This window comes from Eleginops maclovinus, chromosome 15 (genome assembly GCF_036324505.1).
Source record: "Eleginops maclovinus isolate JMC-PN-2008 ecotype Puerto Natales chromosome 15, JC_Emac_rtc_rv5, whole genome shotgun sequence".
NCBI lineage: Eukaryota > Metazoa > Chordata > Actinopteri > Perciformes > Eleginopidae > Eleginops > Eleginops maclovinus.
Genome location: NC_086363.1, coordinates 4,347,527 through 4,368,954, shown reverse-complemented (window position 1 = coordinate 4,368,954; position 21,428 = coordinate 4,347,527). Strand labels below are relative to the sequence as shown.

The following is a 21,428-nucleotide window of genomic DNA, read 5'->3' as shown; positions in this document are numbered from 1 at the left end:
AACACAGAACCACAAGCAAATAAATAAAGGCCTTTAGGTAAAAGTCTTTAATGCTGGTATTAAGAAATACTAGTTTCTCAACCGGCTCTCTCTGTTGATCTGTGTGTACCTGGCCTATTAAATGTTAAAAGGGCTTGCCATATGTACCACTACAATGACACTGTGTCTTTGGGGTGTCATCCTATTCTGTGCTCGCATGTGATTAATTAACTCAAGATTACAGGTCTATATTGTAAGATATACTGTAGATCTCAAACAGAAATAGTCATTCTTTCACTCCACCGGTGAGAGGCAGCAATGCGCTAAATTGTGCCTAGTCTGCCGGAAAAGAAGAAGACACACCACGACTGCGCATGCGTGTAGGCGGCTAAATTCAAACTGAAGACGTTAGAATCAAGGTTCGTTGACGTTAGCAGCTAAAGATAATGAAAACCCTTTTAAGTTAGTGGCATAGAACAGCAATATCCGTTATTAAACAGAAGGAATACACTCAGAACAACTACAAGGTATGCATTGTGGTGTATTTTTTGTTCTTCATGTGGTTTTCATAGTCATATGTGAATGACAGACAAACACAGACGTTAGCGTTAAATAACGTAGTAGCTTAAACGTTACACTAAAATCAATGTTGCATCTTTGCTAGCGAGGTGTTCAATCATCAATTGGTCTTCTGTAGTAAATGCAGAAATTGCGAACTCTGTAGCCTAAATATTTGGGTGATAATGTGTTATGTTGACAAAGTGGGAATCCATAGAGGTGGAAGTACTCAGACCTTGTACTTGTACTGTGAAAGTAGAAGATAGAAGATAGAATCGGAGGATGAAACCCTCTTTATTAGTCACATACATGCACACAGCAGAGCACACACAGTGAAATTGGTCCTCTGCATTTCATTTAACCCATCCTAGTACCTAGTACTGCAAAATGTCACTCAAGTAAGAGTGGGAAAGTATTAGCATTCAAATATACCAAATGTACTCTTTATGCAGATTTTCCCATTTCATAATAATATATATGATATGTTTTGATTATAACTATTGGTGCGTTTAAGTGATACTGAAGCTGGTAAAGGCGAAATAATACAATTGCAATACTCAAATAAAGTACAAGTCCCTCAGAATTGTACTTAATTGCAGTACTTGAGTAAGCCTACTTGGTTATTTTTACAACACTGGGAATCCACATTGACCCACATTTTTGCTATTATGCCTACCTTTGAAATATAACTTTTTGAATGGAGTTTGGTGAGATTTTCCAAATACAATTATAGGTGCAATTTAATATCAATCAATGAATGAAAGAACTTTATTGTCGATCAGACCATGCAATTAGCACAAGTAATTACACAGATGATTGAAATTGCCTTTCCCCATACTCCAAATGTGCAAGTAAAAGTTGACACACAACATATACACACAGATTTAAACACAACATATAACATGGTAGTACACACAGATTTAAACACAACATATACAGACAGGCAGAATAGAATATTTAGGTAGTTACTGAGGTGTAATAATAACAAGTGCAATATGGTAAAGTGCAGAATAGCACCATTGAGATAAGTATGTCTGTAATTATGTATGCTGTTGTGCATGTGAAGAGCAAAGTACAGTACAGTTTTTCAGACGTCTAGCTAGAATATAAAAGCTCAATCCTTATGCAGCTAACTTCTCACTTATAATATGATATTTTTGTGTTTGTTAATGTAATGCTCTAGCTAAAGATAAAGTCAGGCTCGCCCAAAATGCCATGTTTTATCAACTTCAATTTGATCATACTGCAGCAGCTGTGTTTACTGTATCAAGCTGTCTTCATTTCTTCCCAGGGGAAAATGGAGTTTCCTGATCCTGACAGAAATGAGTGAGTTAAAAACAGTCTCAGTACTTTCTATCCAAACCTCAAAGCAACCGCCTACACATAACTTAATTATCTGTACATCTGGCATTAACATTAACTGGTAATTTGGCTGTGTTTCATGTACTGTTTTTCAGGGGAGGCAGTGGATTATCCAAGCGGCGCATTTCTTCGGTCAGTGCTACCAAAAAAAATTCATTTACCGAGTAAACATATTTGTACTTCTTATGCAAGCAAATCACGAGCCTAAACTATAACATCTGCAATATCTCCTTTTTAGATTTTAAAAGCACCACGAAGATCGATCATATGCCCTGACCCACAGCAGCCGGAAAATGTGGTAACTTGATTACTTGGTTTAAAATGTTACCCAAGTGTTGGGAATGTTATTGTAATCAAAGTTATTTTTAAACCCTAATATATTTATGAAATATAAATGCTCAATCTAACGAGGATACAACTGAGTGTTATTAACTTTTTCATGGCCTTATATTTACTTTATATATTTTTTATAACTAAGGTGGAGTGTCCCAAATCAGTGGAAAACAGGAAGTCGAGAAGAGTCAGTTTTGCCCCTGCCAACGGTGTTCTCCTGTTTTCAGAGTGAGATACTAAAATGAAGGTAGTCTTGATTTTCAGACAGACATTCTCACCTAATCCGTGTTTGATACTTTACAGTGAAGAAAAGAATGGCTCTGCTGCTCGATGTCCTTTCCAAGAGTTAATACCAACATGTAAGTATAAATAATAATGTAATGATGTAGCGTGTATAAGTATGTCAATTAGAAATGATTGTTTTTAAACAGCCATTTAATCTTTGTCCTGTGTTACTCCACAGCAGCACCAGCCACACAAAATAGGTAAGGTGTCTTGATCTTTTGAAGCACTACCTATTCTGTGGTTCATCTCGTTACTGTCACAAAACATTGATTTATAGTTTGGCTTAAAGTCACACTAAACTAATAAAATGTACATAACCAACACATGGTGTTCTTTTTCATAAGGGTCCAGTTGGCCGGCACTGAAGATGGGAAACAACAAATTTGGGGTGAGAATATTAATTTAATCTTCAAAAAACTATTACCAAATGCTCACTTAATTTGTTATAGTGTAAAATGACTATTACTAAATTCCAGCTCTTCAATTTTAGGGATGGAAACCCTTTTGAATGCCCCTCTGCATGCTTTTCAACAAAGGGAGGAGGTGAGCCTGAAGTCACTTTGCTGGGAATGGTTAAATTGCTTTGTAATGACTATATATATTATAATGGTAATCAGGATTTCATTAGGAACTTGATATTTTTAACAAACATTCCTTGAGCTAAAGCTACTTATCTTCACCAGGTCAACTTTGATGGGGACTTGGTGGAGAAAACGATAATGTTCTCGAATGATGCATACATGGACATGACCCGCTGTCACACTATAAACATCGCCAGTGATGCAGACTTACTGGAAGATATACCCCTCCAAAGCTATGATGTTTTACCCTCTAGAGGAGATAAAACTGTGATGTTCAGTGCACATGATGCATCTATGGATTTGACCTCAAGTCAGACTGTGAAAATCGCAAGTGTTCCTGTTTCACTGCCCACAAGCACGAGTTTGAATTCAAGGGTGGAGAAGAGAAACACATCTTCAGCAATGCCGTTGTTGGATTCTGGACTTGAAAACTTCATGGCATGCCTTTCTAAAACATCGGGCCCCAGCTTTAACCCTGTGACCACCAGAACCATGCCCGCTGCTGGAGCATCCTCTGAAAAAGAAAACCGCTCCATGGCCCAGATGAGAGCAATTTATGTGGATGAAGAAAATCGGGTTCCAACTTCAGCTGTGAAGCTAAATACATCCAGAAAGATTGGTGACTTTTTTTATGGCAGTGAAATCTCTCCACAAGATGATTTAAGCATGGATATGACTGAAGCTCAGACAGGCCGCATCCTCGGACCCACTGATGATGATGATGATCCCTTTCAGTGTCTTTTTCCCACACAAGAGATGTACTCCCAACATGACAGAAGAGCGCCACAGAAAGCAGGGAGGACCAAACAGCAACCAATCAGCAAAACATCGGCATCATTCAACCCTAAAGGTATTGCCTTTCATATTAACTAAATGAAAAATGTTTAACCACTAATGTATTTCTTGCTGGTTTTATTTCACAACTTCAAATTGAATATAGATTAAACGGCATCTTATTTTATTTCAATTTCCAAATTTAGATATGATATCCGTGAGGAATCGTTCCATCCAGGCATCTCATCAAAGACACGAGGTGATTTTCATTAGTGTCTTACTGGGCTGTTGCAGACTTCCTATCTTTTTAAGTCTGAAAGTCATCCTTCATGCCATACTGAAGTTAAATGAAACATTCTATAGTAATTGATTGTTTAATAATAGTATAGTTTTTACAAGATTTATTTTTAACGCTCATTTGTGTCTGTTCTTCTCCAGGTCGTCCTTGATAATAAAGATGACTGCAGAGATAAAACAATAAGGTTCTCTGCAGGCGACAAGTTGATGGATATGGGTCAAACAGTAAACTCTGCTAGTGGTTCATTGGCTAATCGAAAACAAAACATGGAGAGATTTCCCCCTTGTGGTAAAATAGACAGTGCTTCATCTATGGACGAGAGAAAAAGGGAAAATAACGGTGTGCCTGGCGCTCCAGCAAATGGGGTGGATCTAGGGATTACCTTCCTTTCAAGTCTCTCTAAAGTTCGCACCCCCAGTGATAATCCAGCAATTGCTAGAGCGGTACCTTCCTCTGCAGCATCCTTTAGGGAAACTGTCAACACAAACAGCGCCCTCTCCCAGCGTAGAAGTAATGTTGGTAAAGAGAATCAGTCACAAATTACATCCAGGAGCTTTGGAGAATCACTTAATGGAGGTACAATCTGTGCTGAAAATGACGGCATTACAGGACCCGCATGTTCAGATGTTCCTTTCCAGTTTCTGTATCCCACACAAGACATGTACACCAACAGTGAAAGTGTGAAGAAACAAGAGCTGACTTCAGGAGCGAAGAAAAGCAAAGTGCTGGGATCCTCTAATCTCACAGGTATGGAAACTACAACCCTGTCCCCCTTCACTTGAGAGAAAGAAACCAAAAAGAGACCTTGAGATGTTAAAAATGCAAATGAAAATCGTAATCTGAACCAATTTTGATTGTGATAATGGTGATGTCAATTTAAATGGGACTTTGGGTACTAACTTGCATTTATTTATACCTCCACATTTTAGGTATGGGAACCTCCTTGAAACCACATTTGAAGACACATGTGCTAAGAAATCCGGTAAGCTCAAAAGTCAAGAATTATGGATCAAAACAGTATCTATCTATCAATTGTGCTTTTGTGAGAATGAATTATATGCAGCAACTTTGAATTAATTATGAAGCTACTTTCCATAAAGCTGTATTTGATGTTTCATATTGATTCAGCTGGAAAAAAACTGAATCACAGTCATTGCACTTTGTAATGTCATTTGAAGTCGATGTTTTCTATGACTGAACACTTAGAATTATTGTTATTTTCTCCACATACAGGTCAAATTTGATAAAACAGTGAGGGGTTCAGCTGACGATGGCTGTATGGATAGGACCCAAAGCAACAATGTAAACGTTTTAAGTGGTTTACAACTGCAGTCGCACCCACATCTGGACTTCCTACCTGCCTGTGGAGAGAAAACAGTCAGGTTTAATGCAGATGATTTAGCTATGGATGTGACACGAAGCCAAACTGTAAAAATTCCCACTGATTTTGAGTCACAGTCTTACCAAAATGTGGAAAGTCTCCCCACTTTTGGAGAGAAAACCGTCAGGTTTAATGCAGATGATGCAGCTATGGATATTACAAGAAACCACACGGTAAACATTGCCACCGATTTTGCACACCAGCCCCACAAATATGTGGAAATTCCACCTGCAGGTGGAGAAAAAACAGTCAGGTTTAATGCAGATGATGCCTGTATGGATGTGACACGAAGCCAAACTGTAAAAATTGTCACAGATTTTGAGTCACAGTCTTACCAAAACATGGAAAGTCTACCTGCCTGTGGAGAGAAAACCGTCAGGTTTAATGCAGATGATGCCTGTATGGATGTGACGCGAAGCCAAACTGTCAAAATTGTCACAGATTTTGAGTCACAGTCTTACCAAAATGTGGAAAGTCTCCCCACTTTTGGAGAGAAAACCGTCAGGTTTAATGCAGATGATGCAGCTATGGATATTACAAGAAAAAATGTTGGAAAGTCTACCTGCTTGCGGAGAGAAAACAGTCAGGTTTAATGCAGATGATGCCTGTATGGATGTGACACGAAGCCAAACTGTCAAAATTGTCACTGATTTTGAGTCGCAGTCTTACCAAAATGTGGAAAGTCTACCTGCCTGTGGAGAGAAAACAGTCAGGTTTAATGCAGATGATGCCTGTATGGATGTGACACGAAGCCAAACTGTAAAAATTGTCACTGATTTTGAGTCGCAGTCTTACCAAAATGTGGAAAGTCTACCTGCCTGTGGAGAGAAAACAGTCAGGTTTAATGCAGATGATGCCTGTATGGATGTGACTCGAAGCCAAACAGTTAAAATTGCCACTGATTTTGAGTCGCAGTCTTACCAAAATGTGGAAAGTCTCCCCGCTTGTGGAGAGAAAACAGTCAGGTTCACTGCCACTGATGCAGCTATGGATGTGACCAAGTGTCTTACTGTAAACATTGCCAGCATAGCGAAATCTGATCCACATCTTCCACACAGAGGAGCGAACATTTTATCCACCAATGAAAACAGGGATTTCCCTTTATCTGCGAAGAAGGGACAGCGACCGCTTAGAAACCAATCCTCATTGGCACACACTTTGGATAATGGATTTAAAAACTCCCTGTCCAGCAAAAGTGGTGCGTGTGCTAATGCTGTGAACACCGGAGAAGTGTTTGCTGCTGAAGGCCTTCAAGAAACTGTAAACACAAATGGCCTACTTTACCAACTTAAAACACAGAAGCCCAGTGTGGATACTGAAAATGAAGCTCCAGCTGTCAAGCAGAAGCCAGAAAACAAAACCGTGACAGTAGAGCCACAGGGTGATGTAAGCATGGATATGACTGAAGCTCTAACAGGTGGCATTCTGGGACAAACGTTTACAGATGAGCCACCTCAATGCCCCCAGATCAATGAAGCACTAGGATCATGCAACTCTGATGGCGTGGAAATCCTTAACTTTCCTGGTTCTCCAGACTCAAAAGAAACATGCAACTGGAAGGAACCTGAACCAAGAAATCAAACTTGTACTTTACCACAGAGGATGGAGAGTTCTCCTGGTGCTGTTGTTGACGCTGCGCCTTCACGGAAGTCTAGACGAATGAGTTTAGCCGATCTTCAGTCAAAAGTGAGACGCTTAAGCCACATTCTAAACACAGCTCCTGATACTATGGCTCTAGACAGCTGCACAGCACCTGTGTATGGACTGGAAAGCGAAATGGACAAAAACTCAATGGACAAAATAACATTCCTGCCTGTAATAGAGCCTGAAATTGGTTTACAAAATGCAGAAGCTCAATGTCTTACACAAGAGGAACCCTCTACTCCCCCTTACAACTTGAAGACTAAATCACTGATGTCCAGACTCTCAGTAGGAGGCTTTAAGGCGAGACTCCCGCAAAGAAACAAACCCGATGATAAAAAAAAGGAGACTTCTCTGGGAGAACATACAAGGACAGTGAATGTCACTCATCAACTGAGCAACTTTGACCATGATGTGAGCGATATCTACGATGAGGAGCTTGGTAGCTATGAAGATGTGTCAGAAACACTGGACATGGTGAGTCCTCCGAGAGCCACGGATCAAGAGGGTGCTACCCAGGACTTTTACATGGAGGAGCTTTTAAAGGACGACGTGTTTCTACAGGACTTGAGCAGCTGTGTAAAAACAAAAAAGAGGCCTTTGTCAGAAGATGAAAATGATACAGAGGATGAGAAGAGATTGAAAACATCCAATGAGGAAGCCACTGAGATTGAAAAGGTATGTTAAATTACAGGTACTGTAATACTCAAGTGATGGATGGGATCTTTATTAAGCCTTAAAGGATTACTTCACGCCCAATATGATCGCCAATTACTCACCCTGTTAGCTTGAACTTGTGAAGAATATGGAAGACTTCTTAGTCCAATTCTCAATGGATTAAAGAAATGAGGTGTTGCTTAGAACAAACGATCACTTTGAGAGATGAGGTATTCTCCTAAGTGCCGATCATTCATATTTATATAGAATATCGTGCTTTCTTATCAAACACACGTGCACTGTTATTCCCTAACTATATCGCTTATATCGTTTATTTTACTGCAAGTTTGAAACGCCATCCTTTCTTTGCTGTTTTGACACATTAAAGGCCGTTATATTGAGTCAAAATACCAACGTTTGGCTTTTAATTTTACACAACTGTAAGTAGTGTTGTATTTCATGACAGCAGATTCAGAATGACAGGACCGCTCTCCTGATAGGATTATAGTTTAGGAATTGTATAGTGCTGAACATAATGCTGATTTACTTTACTATATACGATACTACTTGAGAATTAACGGTATGTTGTATTGTAGTTTCTTGTCATAGAGATTCCTAATTTGTTTTATTGGTTGCCAGGGATTACAGTCTGAGGTTGAGGAGTGCGACAGTAACATTACTGCAGCTCAGAGCATGCCGACACACACCACAGATTACATCGACAGCAGTCACACAGCCAGCACGACATGTGAGGCTAGTTTGGAGTCATGTAAGTTGTTATGGCTTCACATCATCAAAGCCCTCTTTTGACGATGTTTCTGGCCAATATCAATTATTTTTCTCCTTTCTTTCAGCTTCCAAACAAAGCCTGTTTGAATCACAGCTTGAAGACTACGCCAGTGAGTTACAGAGGGTATGTTATTGATGCGTTTTCAAACTAGAAGCTTTCGTTGAAGTATTTGTTTCACTCACTTATTTATTGTGTACAATGTTTTATTACAGAAAGTAGACGACGGCTCCATTACAGTGTTGGAGTTCTTTAAAATCTTCAACATAGATTTTGTCATCCATCAACCTCGAGAGAGCATCCTCCCTAGCAGAGTAAGTAAATCTTCATTTACTAAAAAGATTATTTATATATATAGAATCGGAGGATGAAACCCTCTTTAACCCACATACAGGCACACAGCAGAGCACACACAGTGAAATTGGTCCTCTGCATTTAACCCATCCTAGTACTAGGAGCAATGGGGAGGGGGGGGATTGGAGGTGTCCGGTGCCTCGCTCAAGGGCACCACAGCAGGACCTAGGAGGTGAAATATTTTCAAGTCTGTTCGGGGACTTGAACCGGCGACCCTACGGTTCCCAGTCCAAGCCCCTACTGACTGAGCCACTGCTGAACTATATATACACCCGCGGAAAAAACTAAGACCACTTCAGCATTATCAGTTAATTATTGAGTTAATTGTATTCTATAAACTACTGATCCTTTTTTTCTGTGTTGGAATTCAACAGACACTGGAATGGCTGCCATTACATGTAGAGATAAAGATTAAAGAACAATGTGGAGTGGTCTCTTTATTTTTTTCCAGAGCGGAGTATATCTAATAGAGCCATGACCTGTTATGTTCTTTTTGCTGCTTCAGTTGGACACAGATCACACACAGATGGATCTATTGGTGGACAAACACATCAACGGTCCCAAAGCGACGGTGTACAAGTCAGACGTCCGGAACCTCACAGAGATGGTGAACGGGTACGTACGCTTAAGACTGTATGAAACATTCATGACTGAGATGGACATGTGCGGAAGTTTGACACGTTTAGCTTCCCTGGGGGAGTATTCGTCGTCGTTTGTAAAGCATGTTGTTCTGTAAATATGGGGCTTCCTAAATCTCTCTATACATACTGTATTTGTTCTGGATTGTGTTTCAAGAAGTTAAATTATGACTAAAGCTTGTTGTGTTTTCTCTCCAGGATGAAGGAGCGAATGCAGGACTTGGACAGACCACTGAAGATTGTTAATAGAGCTTTGTGGGATGAAGTGAGAAATGTTACAGAGGAAGAGGTATTACATGCTGACTCCAGTGTATTACTTCAAACTGCTTTTTGTATCTCTGTTACTAAGAGGATTTTGTTAATTTCGCACAAATGCAGAGTAAAAAGGAACCTAATCCTTGTGTTTTTAAAGGGATGTGTGTTTTATATTTGCTCTGCTGTGTATGTAAATGCAGCATACGATCACTCACTGTGTTGGTTTGGATTCACAGCTCAATTTGTTCGGTGAAAAACTAAAAGAGAGAAATAAACTCCTCAGGAAGACAAGCAAAGTTCAGTCGCATGAAATAAAGGAGGTCTTGTACTCGAACCTTGTCCAGGCTAATCTGGTAAGAGCCTTCACACAGAAATACTCTATATCAACATCGACTAGTAGAAGCTCATTGCCATTTTTCATATTTTCAGAAGGAGCAACAGAGGCTGAGAGGCACGATTGATGAAGCCGATGAGATGATAAAGAGTTTGGATGACTGTATTAATGAATTACAAACAGGTAGGGATACAACGGAAACATTCGGTCACAGCTTTCTGTTCACTGGACAAATGATTCAGTAACTCTCATTTTTGTTATTCCCGTTTTTAGAACTTGCTGCAGTTGAGGAAAAAGGCTTTGAAGACAAACCAAGTCTGAAATCCCTTCAGGAAGGTACATTTGAATACTACTTTGTTATTGATGTACTCATCTTTGTGTTCTTGAAATGAATATGTTATTAATGTTTCTTTATTTTACAGAAATGGAGAAAGCCACAGAGGCTTTGACTGACAATGACCGGTCAGTTGAGAATTTTAATACAAACCTGGCTCATGCCGAAGTCACGCTTATATAGAAAGTTGCTTTGGTTTCTTATTCTGTATATTTTTTATTTTGCCACAGAAAAATAGCCGAGCTGGAGATGCAGAAGAAGCAGAATTCTAACAAAGTGAACCAGCTAAGAACGGAGACGAGGAGACTTGAGAGTCACTCCGACACACTGGATCTGTGAGTTTGTCATTTTGATTGTTCGTTTTTGCTTTCAAAATAATCTGCTTTAAACCACCAAACCCTGAAACGTGACAAGGAATAACATTTTCTTTTCACTTCTTACCTCAGGCTAAATGAATGGAAGTTTGCAGGGAGGAGCGACAACTGCACCATCTACACTTTCCTCTACGAGACCTTCCATCTGCAGCTGGAGTTTGAGAAATCCGATGGTGAGTGGTCTTCGACAGAAACCAATGGGACAATGGGTATTTGTTTTTAAACTGTAGCTATGTTATCACGCTTCTACACCGTGGACAGCATTAGTCCTCTTTCTACAATCATTGATATCTTATAGTCAGGTCAAACGATTGTTTACCTCCTAAACTATGTGTGTTCTAGACAGACGTTCACTTTAGGGGTTTTGTAAAGACTGATTAGTGATTTTATTTAAAGCAAAACAAGTCTTTAGCGTGTTTTTTCAAAGAATCATCTGTTTCTTTTTGTGTTTTTTTGCAGGAAATGATTCCGATCAGTCTGAGAGGAAGCTTTGTCAAATCACATTCAAACTTCAGCTCGATGGTGAGACAGAAAGCAGCTTTTCATAAATGGTCCTTTACAATAAATTGGGAGAACCTGTGTGACTCAAATGAGTGTCACATACATGTTAAGCATGGGGGAAGTTCTTTGTGACTAACATGTGCTGTGTTTTTGTTTTCCACTAGATGAGAAGTCGCGGGGCCACGCCTGCCTCGTTCACAAACTGCTCTCTCAGTACGCAGAGGAACAAAGTGACTGGGTGGAGAAGTATCCAACGAGCAGACATGTTCCAACGGTATGTGTGGGGGGCTTGGTATCTTGTTTATGTTCAGACTTTTTCTGTTCAGTACACAGGTGTCTTTCTTGCTTCAGTTATCCTGAAACCTATAACTGAGGTATTTTGTCTCCTGTTATGTGCAGCTGCTGCACGATGTTAGCCTGGTGGTGAGTCGCTGTCGGCTGCTGGGGGAGGAGCTCCGTCTGCTGGACATGTGGGGGGGTCTGAGGCTCGATATTCTCAGCATCAGCTGTGTGGACACTCGGTAAGAAATCTTACCCACAAATAATATCCAGTCTTTGCCGTATTTGTATTATGATTATTAGAACAATATAGTCAAATCTGTCATTAATGGGTTAGCTAATTTACCACTGTATACAGTGGGGCAAAAAAGTATTTAGTCAGCCACCAATTGTGCAAGTTCTCCCATTTAAAAAGATGAGAGAGGCCTGTAATTTTTATCATAGGTACACTTCAACTATGAGAGACAGAATGGGGGAAACAATCCAGGAAATCACATTGTAGGATTTGTAATGAATTAATTGGTAAATTCCTCGGTAAAATAAGTATTTGGTCACCTACAAACAAGCAAGATTTCTGGCTCTCACAGACCTGTAACTTCTTCTTTAAGAGGCTCCTCTGTCCTCCACTCGTTACCTGTATGAATGGCACCTTTTTGAACTCATTATCAGTATAAAAGACACCTGTCCACAACCTCAAACAGTCATACTCCAAACTCCACTATGGCCAAGACCAAAGAGCTGTCAAAGGAGACCAGAGACAAAATTGTAGACCTGCACCAGGCTGGGAAAACTGAATCTGCAATAGGTAAGCAGCTTGGGGTGAAGAAATCAACTGTGGGAGCAATTATTAGAAAATGGAAGACATACAAGACCACTGCTAATCTCCCTCCATCTGGGGCTCCACGCAAGATCTCACCCCGTGGGGTCAAAATCATCACAAGAACGGTGAGCAAAAATCCCAGAACCACACGGGGGGACCTAGTGAATGACCTGCAGAGAGCTGGGACCAAAGTAACAGAGGCTACCATCAGTAACACACTACGCCGCCAGGGACTTAAATCCTGCAGTTCCAGACGTGTCCCCCTGCTTAAGCCAGTACATGTCCAGGCCCGTCTGAAGTTTGCTAGAGGGCATTTGGATGATCCAGAAGAGGATTGGGAGAATGTCATATGGTCAGATGAAACCAAAATAGAACTTTTTGGTAAAAACTCAACTCGTCGTGTTTGGAGGAGAAAGAATGCAGAGTTGCATCCAAAGAACACCATACCTACTGTGAAGCATGGGGGTGGAAACATCATGCTTTGGGGCTGTTTTTCTGCAAAGGGACCAGGACGACTGATCCGTGTAAAGGAAAGAATGAATGGGGCCATGTATCGTGAGATTTTGAGTGAAAACCTCCTTCCATCAGCAAGGGCACTGAAGATGAAGCGTGGCTGGGTCTTTCAGCATGACAATGATCCCAAACACACCGCCAGGGCAACGAAGGAGTGGCTTCGTAAGAAGCATTTCAAGGTCCTGGAGTGGCCTAGCCAGTCTCCAGATCTCAACCCCATAGAAAATCTTTGGAGGGAGTTGAAAGTCCGTGTTGCCCAGCGACAGCCCCAAAACATCACTGCTTTAGAGGAGATCTGCATGGAGGAATGGGCCAAAATACCAGCAACAGTGTGTGAAAACCTTGTGAAGACTTACAGAAAACGTTTGACCTCTGTCATTGCCAACAAAGGGTATATAACAAAGTATTGAGATGATCTTTTGTTATTGACCAAATACTTATTTTCCACAATCATTTGAAAATAAATTCTTTAAAAATCCTACAATGTGATTTCCTGGATTTTCTTTTTCTCATCCAGTCTCTCATAGTTGAGGTATACCTATGATGAAAATTACAGGCCTCTCTCATCTTTTTAAATGGGAGAACTTGCACAATTGGTGGCTGACTAAATACTTTTTTGCCCCACTGTATACTCAAAGCTATAAAAAAGCCATCTTTATATCATTGTTTTTCTTATTGTCCTTCCTCTAGAGTGCACATTGTCTTCAGCAGTCTCAAGTCACTTTCCAAGTTTGAGGTGATCTTCTCTGTCAGTTTGATCAACCACCACTGTGTCCTTCAAGTGCAGAGCTTCAAAAACGTGATCGGAAACAGAACGTAAGTTTAACTCAAATACACATTCAGTGAAAATGAAGTGAGGTTTTGCTTAAGGCTTTTTGGGTGGAAGGAAATGCAATATTAAGAGCTCTTAATAAATACGTGTCTGAGGTAATTTAGCTAAAACATCTACGTTTTTATGTTCTCATGTTTTCGCAGGATCGGACAGATCGAGGAGATCGTGGCGTCGTTCAGTCCAGCCAAAAACCTCCTGACTGATATTATCAAAAAGATTCATGAAACTCTGCTCTGTTGAGACCAGGACGTTTGATTCCAATCATCAAACTCCTTTGTATATTGTAGATGTTGACAAATTATAAGAAGACATGTATATAGTGAAGTTGTTTGTTTCTATTCTGATGTTTTTAACTGTATTTTGTGTTCATGCCACTGCGCCAGATAAACTGATCCTAATATTTTTGGTTCGATTAATATTTTCTCAGTGATCATGTGAGCGATTTAAAAACACTGGTCTGAAACAACTTCAGTGCAGTTTCCAGAGTAGCCTGCAGATGGTGAACATGGACCAAACTTACAGTACTTTGTTTTACTTACAGTGTACAGCATGTTTCATCTTGTCGTAGTTTAGTCCTGAAAATGTAAATACTTCTCTCTACGTCTTGTTCTTTTTTATTACCACAGTTCTTCCGATACTTTTGACTTTTGGAGAAGAAAAAAAAGTTTTGTACTAGCAAAAAAATAAATAAATACAAGTTTTCAATCACATGCTTCTTCTCTCTGTGTCATGATGGTTGTATTTCCAGTTTCACTTCAACAGCCGTTTGATGACCAGCAAGTAAGAGCAAATTCACCTTTAGTGTCCAGTGCTATAAAGTTGTCAGGCTTTAGAGGGCGCTCTGGGTCTGTGATGTATTTCAATGCCCACTTTTGATTGTGACCTCTTAAAATAAAGCAGTCTACCCACCGTTCTTGTCACAGAAAATAGTGTGGATAGGAGTTGTAAGCAGTTAAAGCAAGGTTTATTTTCCTGCTCAGATTGTTTCAGAAAAACACAGGTTAGTATTTCATTGGAGTAGATCTTCTCCGATTGATTGAAGGATATATATTTAACAAGGTAAGAATAAAAAGTGCTGCATGTGACAAATATGTTTTTTTCTTCTCCATCTATGAACACTTCCTCACAGGAAATGTTGTTTAGGGGGTTCAAAACATAAAATCTCTTGTGTGTGTGCTCTTTATCTCTTGCTGGACCAACATAAACCTGATGGTAGCTGCAGATCTGGCTGCTGGTCATTGGCAACAGCCAAAACATGACTGACATGGACAGTGTCCAGAGGTCATTTCAAAGGTCAAACAGCTAGAGACAAGCCTCTGAGTGTGTGTGTGTGTGTGAGAGAGAGAGAGAGAGAGAGAGAGAGAGAGAGGGGGGAAGCCACGACTGTCCACTACTGAAGCCCCGGACGTCAAAGGTCAAAGTGGACTTTCCAAACCATCACCCTCGAGTGAGCCGTCAGGGGACACGAGTTCCTCCGTCCCTCCCCCAGAAGCAACGGCTGCTGTCAAACCCGATAGAGGACACTCGGCGGGTCCAGGCGGGGGTTAAGTTTGGCTGAAGCGGCACTCGGGTCTCCTGACCTCAGCCCGGGGGTCAATTCAATTTAATTTCACTCGATCCACTGAAGGGGTTTTTCATTATTCACAAAATGTGAAACTGAATCCTTCATTAGATCTTAACTCTGAAACTCAAATAGGCTGCGTATTAGTTGTTGTTTTCTACTTGAGTTGAGTAAATTTAAAGTGATGGTCTCATTTTCTATGTGATTGAAATTCTTTGTGTTTTGCACATAGCTTCACAGTGTCTTTCTATCGGTGGTTGTTCTGCTAAAAGAAACGTAATCCTAATCTACTAAATCTACAAATCTTTACCCTAACATTGCAAAATTCAAAAATGACATTAACTGTGTTGGACCCAAATTCAGAGGAAATACGATAAAACTAAATATAAAATCCATCAAAAGTAAATCAAACATACATTGGTGTATCACCTAGTGTTGTAAAATGATTTCCACGGGACATTTGTATCCGAAAGCTGCTTTATAAGTGACGAATGTTACAGTTTATTGGGATTCAGATGAAGTTAAATGGCAGTAATTCTGTAATGTAGAATATTCTCCCTCGAGCGACCTGGTTCAAATCCGTTTATCCACAGATCCAGGAGCAGTATTTCACATGAGTAACCTCATCAGTGTCCCCCACAGACGTCAGCCGAGAGGAAGAGCTCTAAGGACGTGCAATTGGTTTTAGTAGATGGAAGAGTGCTTTAAGGTTTCTGTTGTATTAGAAACAGAATCACGTAATCCAGGAACACTGGTGGTTTATCTAAGAGGGATGAAGAGCAAGAGCACTTTTCTCTTTTATGCAATTTATACAGAATAAGGATTATGATTGTAATATGTCAGAAGTTTACACAGGATTTATAATTATGTAATTCACAAACACTACTGAATCCAGTAACTTGTTAAAGTGAGAGAAAAAACGTAAATGTTGCATAAAGCGCCATAGCTTACTTTAATTCTTATAATAATTTACATAAATAACAGTTGTGATACGGTTCACACTCAATATTTTTGTATATTTACAAATGGAGGGCACCCCAAGGCTCCATTCTGGGACCCTTGTTGTTTGTTTGCTAGACCCATACAGTTTCATTATACGTCTTTATTATTTTTCTTAAAAGACTAAATGGTGGAAGGAGCAGAATAAAGACTTCATAGTCCAGATGTTTGAGGTTAACGTTACCTAAGGTTAATATTGGTGGTTCTCAGCTGTACAATCAACCCACTTCTGCGGGGAATTAGGGCTCTTAATGTGCAGAAGCTCATCAGCAGAGTCTCATTGACTGTCTCTGTTTGAAGAAGGTCAGAGATCAACAGTGAGCTCATTTGAAGTGAACCAACAAGCATCGCTGTAACTGTACCCTAACCCTGCCAACACCTTTCGTCTGTCTGCAGTCATTCTCCTCCATTGTCCCTCCCTTCCTCTGGCCTTGGTGGCCATGTTTGTTCAATTGAACAACTCGGCCACGTCTTATCACAAATATCTCAGTGCTGCGGGAGTCCAGCTGCGACAGCTTCACTCATAGAGTAAGAAGAAAGATAAAGGCAGCGCAGTTTAAACAAAGTGCTGGGTTTTACAGCAGCTCCAGAGGAAAGGGCTGTATTGAAGACAAACACAATGGATTTATTCTTGAGGCGTTACTGTACTGTACATTTCCCTAAGAGGTCTGGGAATGAGAATAAACTGCTTAGTCCCATGGTGCACTGGAGTTAATGGAGGGATACGGTTTATACAAATAATCTCCAGTACATCAAATAGTTTGCAAAATGGGATTTGACAAGATTTATGGCGTTGGTTAACAGATTTATTGTCGCTAAGTACTCAACCACGTGATCCAAGGGTAATTGGTGTTATGTAATGGGAAGTAGCGTACAGTAATACAGACAAAGACAACAGTTTATTAAAGATGGGTTCAATTAAATAAAACAGCTTAAAGGAAATTGACTTTTGTTAGTTCATGTAAAAAAAAGTTTGACATTTTTCTCCTGTTTCTAAAAGTGTGTTGTTCTGGAGATCCGGCTCTTCTTAAAGGTCACTATGCGTAAGTGTATTTTGTTCTTTTCAAGACCCTTACTCGACCGCCCTACACTTGTATTTTGAGGGAAATAAATGTGCCTACCAAAAACGTGTAGTGGAAATCCAGTAAGGGTGGCATTAGAGGGCGTCTTAATCGGTCCTTGCAGGCAGGTAATTAGCTCTGATGGCATGTGCTCCCATAGTGATGCGAATGACGAGGACACAGCCACGTCCCACCCCTAACCCCAATAAAACACACACACACACACACACACACACACACACACACACACACACACACACACACACACACACACACACACACACACACACAGTAGTTGCCACATTCTCTGGTCATTCTTGGGAAAAGACAATAGGGCTGCTTGTTAAAATAGGCTCCCTCTCAGCAGGGACACTCAGCAGCTGTCCCATAGTATCAAGCGTCAGCCGTGCTCCTCACAAAGCACCCGGTCCAGAGGTTGTTTTTGAACTTTAGAGAGGACATATTACATCTCATTAACATGGAAACACAAAAGAAAAGTAGTCCCAATGTTCGGAAATCTATGTGCTGTTATATAAGGAAAGAGAATGTGACACATTATGGAGTAGGTTCAACTTTATGGTTTCTTGCACTTATTGTAAATCACATTGGATAAAAGCACAAGTCTTTAGAAAACACACTTTTTTTTGTTTGACAGGAGCCACACTGATGCCAGTTTAACTTTAATAGACTTCAAATCAATGTGAGTAATAAGAGATTTATTCATTTGCATGTGTGAATGAAATATGTGCCTGTAGAAATCAGCCCAAGATGTGCAAGTTGTCTCTTATCCTCGGTATAAAATTTCAACAGCCTACAGGCATTAGGTATAATATCAGACATGATGAATGGATTTGGCCTTAAGGGACTTTGAAGTTTGATCAATTTGAAATAACTTTCTCTTACTACTGTTCTTTATAAAGCAAATGACTTTAGGGGAATTTCCAGCAGAGTAATCCCAATTATTCTCTGGCACAATAGCATCACTTAGCTTCGGCTGAATCCATTTCAGGTCTATTTGTATCCATGGATGACAAACAAGTAGCAGGAACCCCAGCGAACAGAGAGCATTGTGGGCGAGGTGGTCTTATTCTCTGGGGGAATAATGATGACAAAACAGGAATTCTGACCTTGTTCATGGGGACACAACCTGGGGCACGAAAGCAGCAAGGGAACAAAACAATAATAGCTTTTCCTAAAAATACAAGGACTTGACAGAGGACAGTTTGTTTACAATGGCCTTGAGAGTTGGACAGGAGGAGGAGAGATCTTTAATTCTTACTTTGCCTGAGAAAGAAGAACACAGCATGTACCTTTAACGGTATACACACAGTTTTATGCAGCTCTTTTGATCTTTATTTTTGCTTCATCATAAAATTAATGCGTAACAATATCTGCAGGGCGGCTGTAAATCATAAGCAGCTACAGATAACTGATGGGTGGAGGAATTCTTAGAAATGATTGGTGTGTGGCTTCTCAACATCTGCATGACTCTCTGTTTGTTTTATGCATCTGTTATGCTCTGAAATTTAGCAAAAGTCAAGTAACAGTTAAATGTAAAGTCTCAATTACATCAAATAAAACAACAAAGTTTAGCCAATTTGAAACTAATGCACCAGCACTTCAATGGTTTGGCTTTTTTGAAGAGAATAACTTTCCTGAGTTTGTATCTTAATGGTTTATGACAATTATTGTACGTCACTTTGAATAAAAGTGTCAGCCAAATGAAATGTAATGTAATATATAACCAATGCATGGATGAATTAATATCAAGTTTTTATTTTTGCGACCTAAACTTGGATTAATCTATATGTTTTTGGCCAGAATATTGACGCGATATCACTTTATAAAGATGAATATGCAAGAACTAACAGTAAAGGTGACCCAACGGTTTAATGGTGTGAGCCATAGAACCAAAACAATGAGCAGAAAGAAGCTAAAAGACTATGCATGTAAACATTTGTCTTTGTCTATCTGTCTGAACTTCTACAACTTTGAATTTCTGCACCAACATGAGCCTGGATATATTTTTTTTTAGTTTATGTGGAACCTGATAACCCCAGTCCTGTCACCATCACGTGTCACCGTCCTCACCTTGGATCCTTACTCCTCACACTTCTCCACCACGCAACATTCAGAGGTCTGCGCCGCGTTATCAAGCGCCCTTTTGACTCATGGCGCTATTTTGAAATCCAAGCTCACATGGTGAGGATACAGGAGCGTCTCCTGGACAAGGCGAGTGGCGGCTGAGGGTCCAGACTGCCGGACGGGTGGATAGCGGCCATCTTGACCCACACCCTGAGCTCGCTAACAGAGGTGCAGCAGTCACCTTGGTTAAGTGCATTCCCCGAACCCCTGGCCCAAATCCCTGCTTGACCCCGGCTGATAAACTATGCTATGGATAGATCAGTGGAGAGTTTTCCCTTTAAAACAAGGGTTAGAACAAAGTTTCCACAACAAACGTGTGTTCTTTGATCTACTATGGTCCATGTTGTGAGCCATGAAACCAACACTGTGTTCAATGTATTCATTATCAGCGAATATCATCATTGTTTTTATTAGAATACATATATTTTCACACTACATTTGATGGGTTTCTGGCCTTCAACTAAAATATTTTACCTAGTAAAAAAGACAGCATTCCCACATTAAACACAGCAACTCCAAATAGAAAAATAGTTATCCTTTCTTTGACAAAAAATACAAAACTTTACCAAAACTAAGTTCAAAATCATCAAAATGTAGAATGAAGGTTTCATCACAATGAACTAGGCCACTATTGTTATCTTAATTTGCTGAAATGTGCACACTGCTTCTAAATGATATTATTTAAGGTATTTAGAGAACACTCTAAGATTGATATATTATAAATATCACAGATACCTAGAACAGGGAGTACATGACTGTTTGTAACTGTGGAAAAACAACTGTAGGAGTTATGATGTAATACAAAAAAGCATAAAAAGGAAAGTGAGATGGACATCATTTAAAAAAAGGAGACAGTAAGACATAAAAACCCAGAGCAGGCAGACAGGAAGAGGAGGTTCGGAGGATTCAGGAGGCTCCAGGTTTGGCGTTGAGCTAAGCCCGGGAGAGTCTGGCCTGCATCAGCCGCATGCACACTGTAATTGGTCGTGACTGCGAGGGGCCTGCATCGCGTGTTCATGGAAGGATGGGATTAACACGTTACCGGTGCCTCGGGACCCGGGGCCGAGGAGCTGATAAGACTTTTTGGGGAAGCATTTTTGCGGGTGATGCTCCAATGAGGCCCAAGAGAGGAATCAGTGTCAGGAAAGTCAACTGTGCAGAAAAGAAATACAATCAGTCTTACTGTTCTGCTGCGCCGAAATAAATTCAGATGTGTTTTCAAGTTTACTAAGAGGTGTCCGGTACAGGGCTGTTTTCATGCAGACAGTATCAAACTTGAGTCCTCCGGCAGCTAGTAGACAGCTACAGACATATATTTCCCACTATATTTGTCTGACAGTATGAGTACAATACTTTAGATACTGTCAATGCAAAAACACTTGTTAAGAATGTTTGTGCTAGACTGAAGAATAACGTGTTCCTTCGTTGGTTTACAAAGCTAAATATACAAATTGAATACCCTCAACCCTAACTCCAGCAGCTGTTTTCCTGAGTTCAGGAGAAGTTGACTTTTCTAAACATACGTGTTTCTCACAGGACTTCAAATTTAATTGTATTTTATATAAAGTCACATGACACTTTTGTTGAATATCCTTTGTAAACACGAGGTCAAAGGTGTTTCTGAAAATATGGCGGCAGTTGCTTATCACATTTGGGATATTTTTGAGTCACCTCAAGGAGATGTTTTCACAAAAGTCAAAGAGAGAAGTTCTGCATCAGAAGTTTGATCGACTTCTATTCTTTCCCATTAGTCCTCTTATTGCCCCCTCAGATTTATCTTGTGACTCTTTTA

The 21,428-nt window shown here is 40.1% G+C and overlaps 1 protein-coding gene across 1 annotated transcript; it reads left to right on the top strand.

Moving 5' to 3' along the window:
• The first annotated feature begins 372 nt into the window (after positions 1 to 372).
• knl1 (kinetochore scaffold 1) lies at positions 373 to 14,578 on the top strand. Its single transcript, XM_063902801.1, is given in 31 exon segments — positions 373 to 506; positions 1,829 to 1,863; positions 1,995 to 2,031; positions 2,138 to 2,197; positions 2,378 to 2,460; positions 2,536 to 2,591; positions 2,696 to 2,717; positions 2,862 to 2,905; positions 3,008 to 3,060; positions 3,201 to 3,948; positions 4,079 to 4,131; positions 4,311 to 4,917; positions 5,100 to 5,152; positions 5,404 to 6,098; positions 6,100 to 7,870; positions 8,489 to 8,618; positions 8,704 to 8,762; positions 8,852 to 8,950; positions 9,496 to 9,605; positions 9,827 to 9,917; positions 10,120 to 10,236; positions 10,313 to 10,400; positions 10,491 to 10,553; positions 10,640 to 10,679; positions 10,782 to 10,886; positions 10,998 to 11,098; positions 11,385 to 11,447; positions 11,591 to 11,700; positions 11,826 to 11,947; positions 13,729 to 13,854; positions 14,014 to 14,578. Coding segments are annotated over 30 exon segments (5,832 nt in total). The 5' UTR covers positions 373 to 506; positions 1,829 to 1,834; the 3' UTR covers positions 14,111 to 14,578.
• Positions 14,579 to 21,428: the final 6,850 nt, after the last annotated feature.